The sequence below is a fragment of the Anser brachyrhynchus genome, assembly GCF_964034855.1.
Source record: "Anser brachyrhynchus genome assembly, chromosome: 3".
NCBI lineage: Eukaryota > Metazoa > Chordata > Aves > Anseriformes > Anatidae > Anser > Anser brachyrhynchus.
Window position 1 is genome coordinate 28,102,774 of NC_137696.1, and position 17,163 is coordinate 28,119,936.

A 17,163-nucleotide genomic window follows, 5' to 3' on the forward strand; every position below is an offset into this window, starting at 1 on the left:
CAGTCCCCTCACTTAAACTAGCAGTTTTTTTTAATCTTATTCTAAAGATGGATTCTGAGATAAGAACTTTATTAGTAATTAAAATATTTCTAAGATACAGTAGTTAGAAATCATTGAAGACAATTACAATAATGACATTAGCTAGGGCAGACGCCTTCCCCCGTGGAACCAGTAAAAGATTTCTCTCTCACTCTGAAAAGCTCCTATCCCCCGCTACTTCATGAAATGTTTCTTCAGAGATGGGAGTGGGACATGGAAAGGTAAAGGAAAAGAGCAATATCTGGGGGGAAAAAAAAAGGGGGCAGCATGCATCTTAATTCAGATGCCTGACCTTAAGGGATGTTATTGTGGATTCTTCCCTGCTTCCCTCCTCAAGAATGAATTGCTAACCACCACAGAACAAGAATTACGTCTATGTATGCTGTCAAACATTAAGCAAACTATACTTTTAGATGAATACAAGTTTTCCATTGTGTTTTTTAATAAATTCTCTGTTCATTCATCTCTAACAACTTTTTCCAATTGCTGTAAAAACCTTAGATGCAGATTCTAGAGACCACAATTCTGCTGAGTCATTACACTACTAATTTTTGAGCCTGCCTTGCTGTATAAGTCATTTTCTGCCTTAACAGTGACCTTCACAGAGCTCAGAGTCAACAACAAGAAAAATGTAATTGCTAAAAAAACCTTGAACTATTGAGATTCTAACTTTTGAGCAAGGTTGTTAAGCTCTTTTCCACACTCACAGGCTAGAGCCTAATTAGCTTGCTACAGTGTCAGTACTTCAACCGCTTACAGTGATTGGATAGCTGTTGTAGTACTGCAGTTGGGAGTGGAGGATTAATTAAGATAGGGGAAAGTGTGCTAATCAATCAATACAGTTGTGGACTGTTGATTATTTAGCTAGTTTTATTAGTGAATGTACTTACCTTCTTACCTTTCTCAAGCCAAAAAAGCAAATTTCCTTTATCTGCTATATGGATAATTTTTGGCTGAATTGGGTCTGCAATCTAACAACCCTTCTACAAATACTAGTACCCGAGGGAAAGAGCAAGAACAGGTATGTGGAAAGGGATATGGCATGACCATCTTGTTTGCAGCTGCATTTAAGGCACGGTTATGAAAACACTGCATAACTTGGAGGGAATAAAAGTTGATAGAAAGGTGCTACTGGAGGCCATAAAGACCTTTTTCTAAACAAATGCAGAAGCTGCAAAGAACTGAATGCATTTCACCAAAAGGTCTGAGTTTGGAAAACCTACCTGAAAGCAAATTTAGGCACAGCTTTCATTTAGCAGAACATTAGCTAATAAAAATGCCTACAACACCAGTATATGCAAAATGCAGGACAAAGATGAGATTCCATTCTACTGCACAAGGAGGAGAGACAAGGTTAGATGGAACAAAAAAAGCAACAGCTGAGAATTAGCTGCAAGAGCTGCTTAGGTCAACTTCAGATGAAAGAGGTCCCTGATTCCTAGTTACTGGTAGTTGGCGAGAAACATCTGAGCAAGAAATGGAAGTACTTTAAAAGCACCTTGTTAATTATGGCAGAGAATTTTGTAGGTATAACTGAGTTACAGTTAACAACCTGCGTAAGATACCTAAGCCAGCTCCAGCATTAAAGAATCAAGGTTCTCACTGAGCCTCAAAGGAGCAGATGGTCAACAATGCAGATAAGCACAGAATGGGACACAGGCAAGTAGTGTGCTAAATGGCATAAATGTACAGTCAAAACAGAAGTGTTGGGTAGATTAGAGCCAGGCATCAAAAACCAGAAAGCCTGCACGCAACAGGAGGGAGCTCACCTTCAGCTGAACTGCCACAAATGATTTTTCATCTCAAGGAAATAAAATGCTACAAACATGGAAGAATTCCACAATTAGTGATCAAGAAACGAACATTCCAGTGATAGTCACGTAAGTGAAGTTTAGGAAACTAAGAACTATTCATTCCAGTTATTTATTCTGTTTATTGAATTGAAAGAAAGGGAATACAAACATTTCTGTTAAGTGCTGTGCACCAACATGGAAAAAGTGTATTTTTTTTAAAAATCCTAATAAAAACAAATCAGAAGTTAATGTAGTTCCAATTGAACAATTTGTAAAGATATGTTTAAAATACTACACATTTATAAAATAAAAAAGTTAAAACGGTGTTCTGTAAATAATTAGTAAAACAAGTGAAAATAAATACGAGACCCAAAGTTCTTATGTTTTTAATGTAATATAGCAAAGAAATTTTAACTACTTAATATAATCCAAGGAGAGTAACAAAAATCCAGAAAGTTTTAAGAATGCAATCCTTTGAAACATTTAATATCAGTCCATAGCAAATAGTCATTACATACCAAAAGCTCTAAGTGTTAAACTAGTTCCACCACAACTCCATATAAATCTTGACAACTTAGAAATCTTGAGATCAACAATAACGTTCTTTTCTTGATCTCTACAGCTTGGTTTGTAAGTACATACATGCTTTGAGGATCCATTTTGTCCCATATTTTTTCAAGGAGCCAATAGCTTTTTCCATCTGTGCCTAAAAATGTTAAGATTCATATCTACCACATATACCCTAACAATGAAAAATGTTTAAGAAAAAGATGGGGCACAATGAATTTCAAATTTATAAAAATATACTGATATTAACCAAAACCTTCAGGTCAAAGGACACTTCACATACACACGACTTAAAGTATGCAATAAAACATGACAAGTACCTAGAACATTTGGTTCTATGCCTGTTTATGTAACACATGCACACACACATTCATACCAGATGGGAGGAACACTCTCACAAACTTTTTATTGAATCCAGATAATCCGGATTGATAAACAGAAAACTTGTCTACAGTTTATTTCAACAACTAGAGGCAGCTACCGCAGCAGTAGTTCAACACTGCACACTTCAATTAAGTCCACCCTGTTTAAAAAAGTGTCAGAGTTAATCTTTTTGTTTTCTAAATATCATTAAAAGTAGCAGTTTTCAAAATTAAGTATGGCAGCTGAAAATGGTCTCGAGCCAATGTGGAAAAGACAGGGTGAAGTAAAAAGGAGGGTTAGCCGTTTATGGGATGAATGTTCCTCTTAATTGTCTCAAAAATAAAACAAAGCCAACAACAATGAAAACCATTTAGCAAATACAGGTGTATTTTGTAGCTAACAATATGGACAAACTATTGAAAGTGCATTTTTCCTCCTCCCCCTTGAGTTACAGTAGTTTGTCAGTAAATCCAGCTTTTCATGTTCATTCTTCTTTCTCTACCTCCCCAAGTGGGTCTACAACATCTCCCCTTCAAACTATAGCTGATTATATGAGTCCTTGTTTCGTACTAAGGAAGCCTTGCTAACTGATTTTGGGTGGGAGCATTGCTTATCAGTGTAAGGAGATACAACCTAGACCCAACCTCCAAGAGCATACTGAATTTTATTAAACATTACCTGTTCGAAGCCAACTTGAGAAGTAACTGGCAAGATCTGGATAGATTTCTAGCTTGCATCTTTGCTCTAATCATAAAAAAGAAGTCAACTTTAAAGTTGGAGAACTTGAGAAAAAACAGGGAATTTAAACAAAGGTGTAATTGCCCCCTACTACCTCCCCCCATACCCAAAGAAGGACAAATTTAGCATGACTGCTTATCTTCCCTTCTGTGCTCCATTGTGGCTTGAAAATTACTTACCTGAACAGCTACAGAGCATTCAGATAATAAAATGCTTTAGCATTTTTATTTATTAAAAAGGAAAAAAAAAAAGAGATCTGCCTTTAACAATAACCTGCAGCTACCGTATTTTAAGCTAACAGCTTACCAAAGTTACAAAAGAGTAGTACACACTTACAGTATTTTCCTCTCTAAAATCATAGGTCTGTTCACCAGAAATACAGTAATTTATTGCAGGTGTGCAGTTGTTCCAGCCTTAGACTCCAGCCTATGAACATTTTTAAGCACATGGAAATCAACACATCGCAAGTGAGCAAGCTTATTACCCCATCCCCCACCCCCCATCTCATTTTATAGTCTGTGCACAAAAAGTATTGGTACTTTTCAATTCACGTAGTGTGAATATGTGACATGTTAGGAATAGTCTTGGTTCCTCTTTAATCGACATTTAGAATGGTTCTCACTACCACTAGACCTATAGCGTAAGCTTATTGTGGGACCAGGTACTGTGGTAAAATAAAGATTACTCTCATTTTCTCTGATCTCCACACATCATCTGTGATAAGCAGAGATCTATGCAATATGGTGTTATTTAGACACTAGAAAGAATGCCATCTATATGATAAAGGAGCTTTCCCTTATGTTGCATAGTTTCACCACAAAACTAAATTAAAGCAGATACACCAAGAACGTACGTTTCTCCTTAACTTGCTTCTAAATCCCTGATGTGTTTTGTTTTTTTAGAGGTACATACCAAGTCCAGAAGAGAAAACCCAGAATGGAGGTCAGGTTTTGGTAGTAGTAAGTTTAAATTTTTAATTACAATGCGTTGCAGTAGAAAATAGGCATCAGGTCATACATACCCCCAGATAGCTTGTACCAGGTAAGGAGTCTTGGCCAGGTATGGCCAGCCATATTAAAAATGCCTGTTGAAGTGGATGTGAGACTTTAAATCTAAACTTGAGACTTGATCCAGCCTTCAACACCTGCCTAAATTTCCCACTAAGTCCCGTGAGTATGAGGTAAGCAAATAGTGCGAGACAGTTGTACGCAATATCTTTGTTAAGAGACACCAAAACCAGCATTATTCTCCTCCCCCCTGCTCTCCCTAAATAACGCTTCGTTTAAAAACACGAGTTCCAGAGTAAGACAACACAGGGGTAACTTCCACAGATTCACATACTAGCATCGTTTAAGAATTATACCATGTTTTGAAGATAGAAAATACTGTTTGCAATTTAGGTATTCAATATTTATTTAAAACCCGGAGGTTTATTTTACTAAAAATTAACCTTAGGAAAGTTGTCTGCTTCTCTGCAACACCGATGCCACAGACAAGACTGACCAATCTTATGCTGTCTGAACTAGCAACAGAAACAAACAGCTGCTTCTAAAACTAGCTAATGGAAGGAGGAACTGATTTGTAGTCTTCAGTTTACATTACATACTCCCAGTATGCTGTAACTCCCATAATTGCTGTCAGCGCAATTCCCCTTAAGAAAAAATGAACTAGGTTGAAGATAAGAATGTTAAGTTCCTACTTCATTTTGGAGGTACTAAACCAGAAATGAGTATATCAGATTCAGGGCTGGTTTCAACACGAAGATTGGAATCTTCAATCATGTTTCAGATGACACACATGGCAAGGAAAAACACCACCACCCGATTGCTGGAATCTAAAAGAATCCAACCCATTAAATTTTGTTTCTTTGGGAAAGAAAAAGGGACTGTTTATGTTAAACACCACATTCCCACTCAAAGCAGCTACACTGCTCTTCCCAGGAACTCTGGCAAACCTTCCCCCACCCTTCTTCCATACATGACTAATAAGGTCACTAGATTACCGTCTCATTAAAGGATGAAGTCCACACTTCCATTCACATCATTCTTGGCGACACGCCCTTTCCTGCTCCCTCTTTACTTCACAGCACTACCAACACTACCTTTCCACCCGTGGTAGAAAATGGACTCCAGCGCCATCCCACAATGAATTTGTGTGTAGTGCAGAAGCATTGAGATGCCAGGCCATCTGTTTATTGAAGACAAAAACCACACGTGATGTCTTTCTCTTTTCTAAACATGGCATATTAGTGGAACTGTTCCTAAATGCGTCAAGATGTTCACAGCACCAGCTTGCAACAAGGTCTAGGAGAGACATTTAAATTTGCAAACTTAAAAGTATATTTTCAGAAAGAAAATCTATACATCTTTGTTTATCAAATAAAGTTTTCCTTCATAACACAAGTGTTACTTATGATTTGAATGTTAATTACTTTTACAAAATGTTGACTTTGTGAAGAAAGTATTCAAAACATTCTTTTGTTGAGGTGTAGCCTACCTTTAATCCGTATTGTTGCATATATTTATGTAATTAAAAAGAAGACCTTGTCTTGTTTAAACTCTTAGTCTGGTGGTGTACTCTGAACACTTCTTTTTTTTCGCTAAATAATACGATTTATCTGTTAATATGGACAGTGAGTTTCTCTTTCTAAAACAACCTTTACTGACTACATAAAGTTCCTTCCAGCCACTGCTTTTGATCGGGTCTCAAGACACTCTGGAAGAGCATCAGTGATACCACATTTTACAACACTTCTTGCATCGTTTTAGTTCCAAATGTATACAAATGAAGTCATTTTAATCCTATAAATAATTTATTTTTAAAAAATTGTGCTGTTAACCCCTTTGCAGGGCAACGAGCTATGTGAAAAGTACAAAACTTTTTGTCAAATGTGATATTCAGAGTGCTTTTGACATAGTTCATTGGTTTATCTCAATTTATATGCGCAACGGGCAAGGCTAGAATCCATGAACCAAGCTGCAAAGATCTCAAGCTAAGTAAGGCGGAGAGATTCGAGAAACAAGAGAAGGAAATACTTTCCTATCCAATGTATACTCTTCAGACTAAAGCACTCTTTCTATCAAGCCTTCTAAACTGTTAAATAAAGTGTTCCAAACAAGCATTTAAACTTCATTACACAGAAGAGCAACAAGAACAGTAGCCTGCCAGACAAAAAGGCAGGAGGGAAAAATATATAGAGTTCAATGGTTAGCCTGAATGTAGCACAGTTCTTCACAACCGATGGGGGGGTAATTTCAACACGGTGTCCAACAACGTTCTAACGACGTGCTTCATCTCGACTGGTTACTATGAAGCAAGGTGGTAAATGTTTGGCCCCAATCGGGCTTCAGAAATGGTTCTTTTTCATGACGAGCATGTCTGTCCAGCTATCAATCATGTTTGTTTGCACCAAATCCCAAGCCATTTAAAATACGACTAATTAAGTTAAACTGAAGTCGTCTGCTCCAAATTCGCCATCAACTATCCATGCTACTGCATTCCTCTGAGCAAAAACAAAAGAGAAAAAAATCACACCTTGAAGATTTTATCAGTAATTAATATTCCTATTATAAGGTCTCTAATACAGTGTATTTACATAAGTTTTAGTGAGCATGCATTACTTAATGGAACTTATACTATAACTAAATCCTACATTAAAAATTAGCAATTTTAGGTATAATTATTCATATTAATTTAAAGATTAATTTAGCATGTTATCTGTCGGTACACAGAAATCATCTTTTGCAGAAGATATCAATAAATTACATACATTTGCATTCAAGTTCCTGGGGCTCCTGCTAATTACAAAGCTGTCATCCATTTAAGATTCCTAAGTTGCTGGACATTATTCTGTGCACCTATACTTCTCGTAGATGCACTGCTGTGAGAAATTCAGTTTTTATCATTTTTATTTTTATGAAGTTTACTAGCTCATTTTCTGGAGAAAATGAGAAAGAATAAGCAGGCAAGTAATTGGGAGAAAACAAAAGCAAAAACACAAACACAAGTAAAGCCTTCTGGAGGATAGGCTCTGAGTCCCTACATGTATATTCAAGATGTTACAAGCAGGACTGGCAAGGCTGGTCCACCTAGTCCAATACTAGAAGCAGATGTGTCAGAAAGCACAGGAACAGAAAAAGGAAGTAATCCTTCTTAACATCCTTCCAACTTTCAGCCACTTCCATCTAGCGGACATTCTAAACTAGAGGTGTTTACTCGTCTACTCACACTTCATGGATTTCTCCTTGATTATTTTGTTCAGGCTCCCCTTGAACTCACGTCCATGCTTAGTATTCACTGTAAGTTTTTAGCATGAGATTGGATGTGTAATTACAAAAGCCTATAAGCTGCAGAACAATCCCCTCGTCGTCATCTTGTTAATAGTTCTAGGGGGGTAGGTAAGAAGGGCTGGGAAAAAGTGTGCATTTTGACAGGGAAAAAAGTTGCACTTATTTAAGAAGCATCGCTCTCCTGGACACAGATAACATCAGATGGTTAGGAAAGAATCAGTGGCGTACAGATTTTAGGGTGGAAAAATTTCAGTCTCTCCACATTTTGGAGATTACTTTTATAAACACTAACACCACTATTTGGTTTCCAGTGTGGTCAGAATGCACTACTCAAATTTTAGTAACACTGCATGCAATTAAAGCATCTAAGGCAGCATTTCTAAGAAGCCTACCTAAGTTAGTTAACAAAATACTATGGCCTCAGTTGACACCACAGTTTTCTATATGGCCTTTTTGTAAAGGCAATGATTCTAACCCAAGACTTGCAAGCAGTTTTCTATTCTATTTATGACAAAGAAAATCCACTGAACCAGCTGCCTTTGACATACATTTTTAGTGATTAGAAAACATACACGCATGCGCACACACTCTTACCTTCAATATCCTGGTTGTCTACGAATGGCGCTGGTCCCCATATTCTAACAGTACCATCATCAGAGGCACTGGCCATCATGGATGGAATCTGCGGGTTCCAGCTCACACAATTAACAGTACGCGTGTGCCCTGTCAGCTCCGCAATTGGCAGCTCGCTGCGCTTGTGCCAAATATATACTTTGTGATCTAAACAAAACATGCATTTTAAAAAACATGAGAAACATTGCTCCGCACAAACCAATTTGTCATATCAAATAGCACTTCCACACGTAAAAAAACATTAATGTTGTCAGTTCTAAAACCCACATCTGTTGAATGTGCAACAGCACTAAAAACTTTTCTTCTAAAAATGATTAAAAGAATATGGGCAAGGTTCTACCACAAAGGGGCATGCTTCCTTTCAAAAACTTGCAATAAAAACATTCGACTGCAATGCAAATAACCTAAAAAGACAAACTGAGCTATTCTTAAATTAAGGACATGGGGTAGTAACCTTATTCAAAAGGAACGCTTGCAGATTTATTTTTTTTAAACAATCATATTTACAGATTAGTACACGCATTATAAAGTCACAAGTATTAAGGCAGGATATTGACAACCACTAAGTGCTGATGAGTAATACCTAAGTATCCCACAGGACATCCTGAATCATCTCTAAATTAGAGAGAGGGATTTGAAGGGTAGACTATTCAGTGGATTAGGAATTAGCTGGATGGCTGCACCCAGTGTTGCAGTCAATGGCTCTACATCCAGGTGGAGACCAGTAATGAGTGGTATCCCTCAAGTATCAGTATTAGGATCAGTGCTATTTAGTATCAAAGTGACATAGGCAATGGGAACAAGTGCACCCTCAGCAAGTTTGTGGGTGACACCAAGCTGAGTGGTGCAGTTGATATAACAGAAGGAAGGGATGCCATCAAACGGGACCTGGACAAGTTTGAGAAGTGGGCTTACGGGAACCTAATCAGGTTCAACAAGTTCAAGTGCAAGGTGCTGCATCTGGGTCAAGGCAATGCCAGACCTCAGCACAGGCTGGGAGAAGAACTCACTGAGAGCAGCCCTGCAGGGAAGGAAAAGCTTGACATGAGCCAGTGGTGTGAGCTTGCAGCCCAGTAGGCCAACTGCATCCTGGGCTGCATCCATCAACAAAGGAGTGGACAGCAGGGTGAGGGAGGTGATTGTTCCCCTCTGTTCTGCCTTTGTGAGGCCCCACTTGGAGTGCTGCATCCAAGTCTGGCCCACCCCTCCCCCAAGACGGATATGGACCTGTTGGAGCAGGTCCCAAGGAGGGCCACGAAGACGATCAGAGGGCTGGAGCACCTCTCCTATGAAGAAAGACTGAGAGCTGGGTGTGTTCAGCCTGAAGAGGCGGCGGCTCTGGGGAGACCTCACTGCAGCCTTTCAATACTTAAAAAGAGGCTTATAAAAAAGACGGAGAGTGACTTTGTACTCAAACAGAACGACAGGACAAGGGGGAATGGTTTTAAACTAAAAGAGGGGAGATTTAGATGTTAGGAGGAAATTCTTCACTCGGAGTGTGGTGAGGCACTGGCACAGGTTGCCCATAGAAGTTGTGGATGCCCCATCCCTGGAGGTGTTCAGGGTCAGATTGGATGGGGCCCTGGTCAACCTGATCTAGTGGATGGCATCCCTCCCTACGGCAGGGGAGTAGAACTAGATGTTCTTCAAGGTCCTTTCCAACCCATGCCATTCTAATATTCTATGAAGTTCACAGCTCTACAGTTAATGAAATGCATCTTGGTACTGAATACCTGAAAATATTCCACTGCAAATGCAAACTGAGCAAGCGAGTGATGACAACAAAGCTCAATGTCTGAAATCGCAAGTTATTACTGTCTGACAATTAATTCTTGTGTTGTATTCAAGATACTGATTTGTACTTAAAGTAGATGCAATAAACAATCCCACAGATCTCATTTTGTGATAGGAAGCTTTTAATCATTTTCTAGCAAAATACTAGAATTAGAATAGTGGAGTCAAACACTCCATTGCATTTGTTTGTTTGTTTTTTAAGCATTTTATAACCAACCACGTTTAAGAATAAATGACTAAGTAAAGATTTTTTTTCCAACTGTAGATTACCAGCCTTTAACAAACCTGTAGATTGATCTCTCTAGGAATGTCTTTGGAATATTCCAAACATATCTTTATAAACTGAACAAGTATGTGCCACTAGCATTACACAAAAGCTTAGTATTTAGTACTAACATATTGAATTAAAGTATTTTCATCTACTTGGATGGTTTTAATGCAGAAAGTCATTCTGAAGACTTAGCAAACAAGTCAATCTTTCTCTATTCCTCCTCCCGACCCCTTACAAAACAAACTTGCTCTCTGACCTACCTGCTAGAATAGCATCATGGAATCATGTGATAACTTAATTGTCTTCTGCTGAGTCAGCTCATTTGAGTACAACACCTTTATATACACATGTATGCAAACATTTTGGTTGAGTTTACATTCCACTTACGATTTCAAGAGACTAAATATCCATGCTATTCATCAAACAACACAATTCACTCTCTGCTTTAACACTGGACACGCAAGCCTCTGCTGCCTGGGAGAATCAAAGCCTAAACACAAACCAGTATTTTGGTGCTTGTCAGAATGCCTGTATTTTGTTTTGGAAAAAAACACAAAACAGTTAACTAGATTAAGGCAGTGGTCAACTTCCTTCTCAGAAAGAGACCTCCATTTTCTTCCTATTGATGAAAGCGTTAGAAAAAAAACTAGGTAGCTGACAAGTCATCTTCCTAAATTTAAGAGGTCGTGACAATGTAATCTGTTATGTTCTTGTTTGTTTCTTTCATTGCTTTATTTTGTTTGTTTAAACATAGAGAGGGGTTTTTTGAGTAGCCACATTTTCAACAGTTACAAATTGTCACAGAGGCAACAGCCTCAGGTAGTCCAAATCTAAGTAAGGTACCCTCAGCTTCTACCAGTGCTGGGTGGTTTTAAACACCAAACATCTAAATAAATAAATAGAAAAAAAGATAGGTGCACTGTAGTATTCACACCTACACATTCACAACATCTTTATGATTCTAAACAAATCCTGAACTTTCTGGTTCTAAGGCCCCAAACCAAGAATTTTGTTCAACCATGAAGAGGTTCACACTGAATTGGAAGTGCTGTCCTTCAGTCATTATCTTCCAGTGGTAAAGAGTGAAATTTAATTTTGGACATATTTGCTATTTAAAAAAACGGAAAAGAAAAAAAAGGATAGTAGTAACAACCTGGGCAACACTATTTCCTAACAGCTGTGAGTTACAAAGTACTAACAGTGATTACATACATATTTCAAGTGTAATTCTTAGCCCTGCATAGGCTTGAAAATTAAGTGACCTCCATGGTTGGTGATGGCACTACAGTGACAGAACCAAATCAATTCCAGACATGACCTGTTAACTAATTTCTTTTCTTGCCACAGACAGTTGAATAAAAACACACCATAAAGCCTTTGATAACCAAGAAAACCTACTAGACAGCGTCAACAACTGCCTAATTTGAGATAACTACTTTGTAATGAAGCTGAATCTACTGAAATTAAAATCATCTCGCCACACCTGTATCTTCAGCAGGGCAAATGAAGATGTTACTCCCCAGAAGTATTTCTGATTCAAACCATAAGCCTAAGAGTCATACCACAAAAATAAAAAAAGCCCTCAAGAACACCCCACCCACTTTTAATTAAAACAGTTCAGATGCTTTACAGGAGTACACAAAAGATTTGTTTGTGCTTTCTACTAGCACCATTCTCTCAAATGATTCTTTCTGCTTACACACAGTTATTCCTTGAAGTATGCTACAATCTCAGTGACCCTCAAACTTATTTAATGAACCAGTTAGTAGCTGTCATCTCTAAAAGCAAGCAACAACATTATAAAACTAAGGTATAGGAAGGAAGGATAAAGTGTTCTAGTTTTCTGCACAGAAAGGGATGATGTTACCTTCGCTGCCACTTGCGATGAAGTCTTCATTATGACCTCCAAAACACGAGTGAATTGTGTAAAATCCCTGTGTAACACCTTGATACTTCCTCACTAAAACTCTGTCTTGTAAGTCCCATAAGTGAACTCCCTGGGAATAAGAAGTACAGATGATTTTTTAATTAAATATTATCCATTGCATTCTTTTGAAACATTAGAAGAGTTTAAACACAATGAAAACATACTACTTCAGCTGACTTCAGTATTTTTACTAGATCAAGAAAGTAAACATATACCAAATTACTAGCTTTAACTTCCAGTCTATGGTCCCTTCCATTTTGAAAACTCCTATTCTCACAGAAGATTCCCATAGTAGAAATAAAACTAAAAACAAATGACCCCCCCCACTAATTCTACTCCACACCCCCCAACATAACCTGCCACAATTCTTGCTGCACCTGGCTTCTCAATGTTATTGCCAGATACTAAGATTTAATAGTACATTTTTCATAGTATCAAAACCTTTACCATAAAAGTCAAAAACCCAGTCTTAAGAGTAAGGTTGCCTTCTTGTCAGAGAATGTCACACTACATTTATGAACATTAAGGCCTCATATTACATAAATACAACTGGATAATAGCAAATATTCCAACTTCCATCAAAATATTTAAAAACAGTTAGTAGTTGCAAGCAGATTTATTTGCATTTCCATTTATTATCACCAACTCACCTGAGTTGCTACATTTAACAAAGCTAAGCGGCCATTTTTTGAAATAGTAAACGACATTATAGGGTGATCTTCTTGTACTCTGAAATCGTAAGACACATCAATGTTAAGTTAAGAGTACACTTAATCAAAGAATAACGTACACCAAGACAAAAGGTATGTCCTGTCACTGCAATATTATTATCAGGTAGAGACAGTGTTGAATTTGAAATTAGGTATGTCTCAATGTCAATACAAGCCAGGACTGCAACAGTTTGCTAGTTTGCTAATACTTATGTTGAACCCCAAGACCAAAAGGGACCTGAAGGCTCAAATACAGCTCCTAACTGTAAAACACGACCTACTAAAATATGTCAGGAATTGTGAGGTAAAGATATCTCTTAATGGTGGAGATGCCAAAACATTGAGAAGAAACTTATGCCAGTGCATAGAAAGTTATTTCTAATATTTGATCTAACGCTTCTAGCTGCAACTGGAAAATCACTTAATTCTTGTCCCATATTATTCTCCTCTTCTTTTAATACTGAGAGCATTTTTAAGAACTTATTTCTCATCCTGCCCCACAAACCCTTTCTCACACTAAACTAGGAATTCAAAAGCAAAGAAAGAGGTACTTACATGTTCCTGTCTGTAAGATCTTCAAAGTTATAACCCCGAATTCGCTGGTGTGTGTCTGATGCTAGAACAGTTTTGCCATCACTTAAGCACCAAAGGCATTGTACTCTCACCCCTTCCCAGGAGTCAAGGAGATTACCATCTAAATCCTGATTAGAAAAAAATAAATTGAACTGTTAGGGTCAGGTTTCTGAGGAGTTCTCTGACAAGTATCTTTTTTACTTTGTGTTCACATGGCTGCTACAGAAAGCAATCTTAACCTTTAACAGAGAGGGCTTAATGAATTAAAACATGATTTGTGTTAACTCTTGTAGGTATCAGTTCTGGAGAGCTCTGAATGCCTTTCCTTGCACTACCAGACAGGAAAAAAACCTACTTCGTGTCAGGGAGCAGATCCACAAGCTCATTCGTGCAATGTGTGAGGTTTGCATACTGCCGCATCATTCTGAACACCAATTCAGATGACAAATAATCAAGATTATGGGTAAGGCTTCAAATCACTATCTAAAATCAACTCTATTAATGTATTGAGGATTTCCGATTTCTAAGCACTAAGCAAAGACAGCATGCAAAAAACTAAGAATGACATAGTCAAAATTCTGTGGAATAAACAACACCTGTGGGCAAAGGAATAAACATGAAACGTTTTCATTAGCATATTTTCTAGAGCAGTTATGACCAAATTCCAGCTTACAAATCCTCCTTTCAGCAGAGGAATCTCTTTGCAAAAAATTCTTGAACCCTTCTAACTATTACACAGAAACAGAAGCACTGCTCAAACACTAGCATTCATGTATTGCTTCTATGAATTATAAAGGATCAGATTGTTTTTGTTTTAAAAATAAACTTATCTCTGAAGATCAAGTTAATTTTTAGTGTACACACACAAGAAAGAATAGAACCTCAGACTTGACTGTGACAAAATGTTTCTTTCTAGCTTTATTTTCAATGGGACAGATACAGAGAACTTACACACTGATAGAACTGTCCACGCTGACCTCCTGTTACAAAACGCTTCCCATCAGGATTCCAGGCCACGCTTGTTAAACTGTCTTCATGAGACTGGCTCATCTTTGTCCTCAGCTCCCCAGTCTAGAAAATAAACAGAGGCAGCAAGGTCTTATACCAGCCAGGAGAACCCTCTCCCCAAAAGACATTGATAACTTTATCTAACATACACAGGCTTTATAGGTACACAAATTTAAACAGTTTTGTTAAAAAGCAGCACAAAATCTATGGATAATGCAATAAAAGGGCAAGAGCTACCACAGTATTTCCAGTGACCTCAGATTTGATTTAGGGATTATTTTTTGCCCCTCAGATCAGGACAGATGAAGTAGTCGGTATGTCAGACAACTGTAAGATTATAATTTAAAGAGGGGAATTCAAAAAAGTTGGGAGAAAACATAAGTATAAGAAGAGACAAGTAAAAAAATAAAATATGGAAAGTGAGAAGGCAGGAGTAGACCAAAAGAAAACAGAGGCGACAAAAATACAATTTAGTAAAAAGGATATTTACAACATTTTGCTCCCTGAGCTGAAGCTCTCCATGCCAAAATTTAACTTTCACTCCAGCTCATAACGTTGCTGCTTCACAATACACAGAGCCAACAAATGGCTTACCACTGCCAAAACAGTAAGGGCTTCTCTCTATTCCCTTGTGCCAGCTTGAGTTCTCCCCACTAAGCCAATTTATTTCACTAAGCCAATTTAATTAATTAAAACAGAAAAAAAAAAGGCATTCAAAGGATGAAAAAAGGAAACTTTTTGTTTCTAGGTTTCTAAATTAGTTCAGAGTCCAAGACAGCACAAGACTATATAGCCTGCAATTGAGGCAGAGGATGCTTTTATATCAGCCCAGCTGCCCATAAAAATCAACAGCGGGAAAAGGTTTCCAAAGTCATAGAGGAAGTCAGAAGAACTAGCCAAATGCCCTAGTATTTGACTGAAAGACAAACTTCTGAAATCTAATCCTCTGTGAACCTTTCACTAGTACCACTGGGAAGGATACACAAAATAAAAATAGTATCTTTTACTTTGCTACTTGTTAAAATCTTCAGCAATAAATTTCTCCCCTTAGATGATAATTCTGCTATCTCTTTCTCTTGATTTCCTGTTTTTCTCTTCAGCAGTTCTCTATCAGCCTTGGAATTTCTGCAATCCCTTCTTAGAAATGATTTAACTAGAAGAGATGCGTTTAATTGCTGCAGAGTCCCATGCAATCAGACTTGAACCCTATTTTCAATATCTGTACAAAGCAAGTACAGAATTTGTAGACTGATACAGTTTTTCTCAAATTAGGGAGAGAGGAACATCAGTCTCTTTTCTTTACGCTTACACCTTTGCACAGCAAGTTTTGTGGAAGTGACTTCCTTCATGCTTTTTATATACACATATATATTTATTAAAAAAAAAAGGCAGTAGGCTGACCACAAAGTTTTATTTTTTAACTCTTAGTCACCACTTACTTGTACATTCCAGAGCCAAAGCTCAGAACAATCATCTGGGCCACAGGCAACAAGATAGTTGTCATCTGGACTCCAAGCAATATAAGAGACACCATATGCGTGACCTTCTAACGTCTTAAGTAGTTTTAGCTGGTGAGTATCCTGAAAAATAGAGAGATTCTGCTGAGACAATAGAAACGAGCTCCTACTAACTTCACATATACAGTGTGTCCGAGTACCGCATGGACACTTGGCTTTTTGCATTTTGTCAATCACATGAACAAGTCCTCACTGAAAAAGCAGCTGCTTGTTTACAGAGTAGGACCATAAAGTGAAAGCTGATAAAATCTGATGTGCAAAACAAGAATATTTGAAAGATTAGAACAAAATACCTACATGATTCTGAACGTGGAACTTGCAAAATGTCATTCTGTACAGAGTTGTACATTAAATTATACTTGTTAATACAGAAACCTCATATGCTAAAACAAGTCTATACATCTACTGGACTATAAAAGTACTGTTACCCATATTGTATGGAATTGAGTTAGTTCTTAAACGTAAAGCATAATCATGCTGGAAAATTGTTATGGCTAAACAGAATTAACCAAAACCTTCACAGCTGCTGAGAAGGGAAAACTTTCAAGTACTAATGCTTCTATAAACTGTATCTTGAGAGTATCTTGTGTGTGCTGCTCAAGAAAAAGGTTTTACAGAAAAATATTTTTAAAAGCACACTTGAGGTGTTTTTTTTTAAATGCTGACTACAGCAAGCCGTGCTTTCATTCTGCCAGACTTAGTGAATGAAGCATACTTTTCTCACGCTGAGTATCTTACATGACCTTTACACTACAACTGTTCTACTGATGACTTGTCAAAGGAACTTGACTTTCAAGCAGCTTCTTATGAACGTAATACAGTTATATACTGTGAAACAACCATACATTAGCTTCCAAAATACAGAAACATGCTGCATAGAACAGATCTTGTTAAACTGCTTACAATAATTTTTGTGAAGTTGCTTGGAAAAGGTGGTTGTG

The 17,163-nt window shown here is 37.6% G+C and overlaps 1 protein-coding gene across 3 annotated transcripts in view; it reads right to left on the reverse strand.

The window, feature by feature from the left end:
• Positions 1-2,202: 2,202 nt before the first annotated feature.
• The window catches only part of WDR26 (WD repeat domain 26), a 33,662-nt gene continuing 18,701 nt past the window's right edge, over positions 2,203-17,163 (reverse strand). For all 3 annotated transcript variants that reach the window (XM_080586393.1, XM_080586392.1, XM_080586394.1), the window contains 7 exons: positions 16,145-16,285; positions 14,649-14,768; positions 13,680-13,825; positions 13,065-13,143; positions 12,355-12,484; positions 8,384-8,569; positions 2,203-7,002 (listed from right to left, as the gene is read on the reverse strand). In XM_080586393.1, coding sequence (XP_080442519.1) covers positions 6,977-7,002; positions 8,384-8,569; positions 12,355-12,484; positions 13,065-13,143; positions 13,680-13,825; positions 14,649-14,768; positions 16,145-16,285 — 828 coding nt within the window. In that variant the 3' untranslated portion in view covers positions 2,203-6,976. The remainder of the gene's footprint in view (positions 7,003-8,383; positions 8,570-12,354; positions 12,485-13,064; positions 13,144-13,679; positions 13,826-14,648; positions 14,769-16,144; positions 16,286-17,163) is intronic.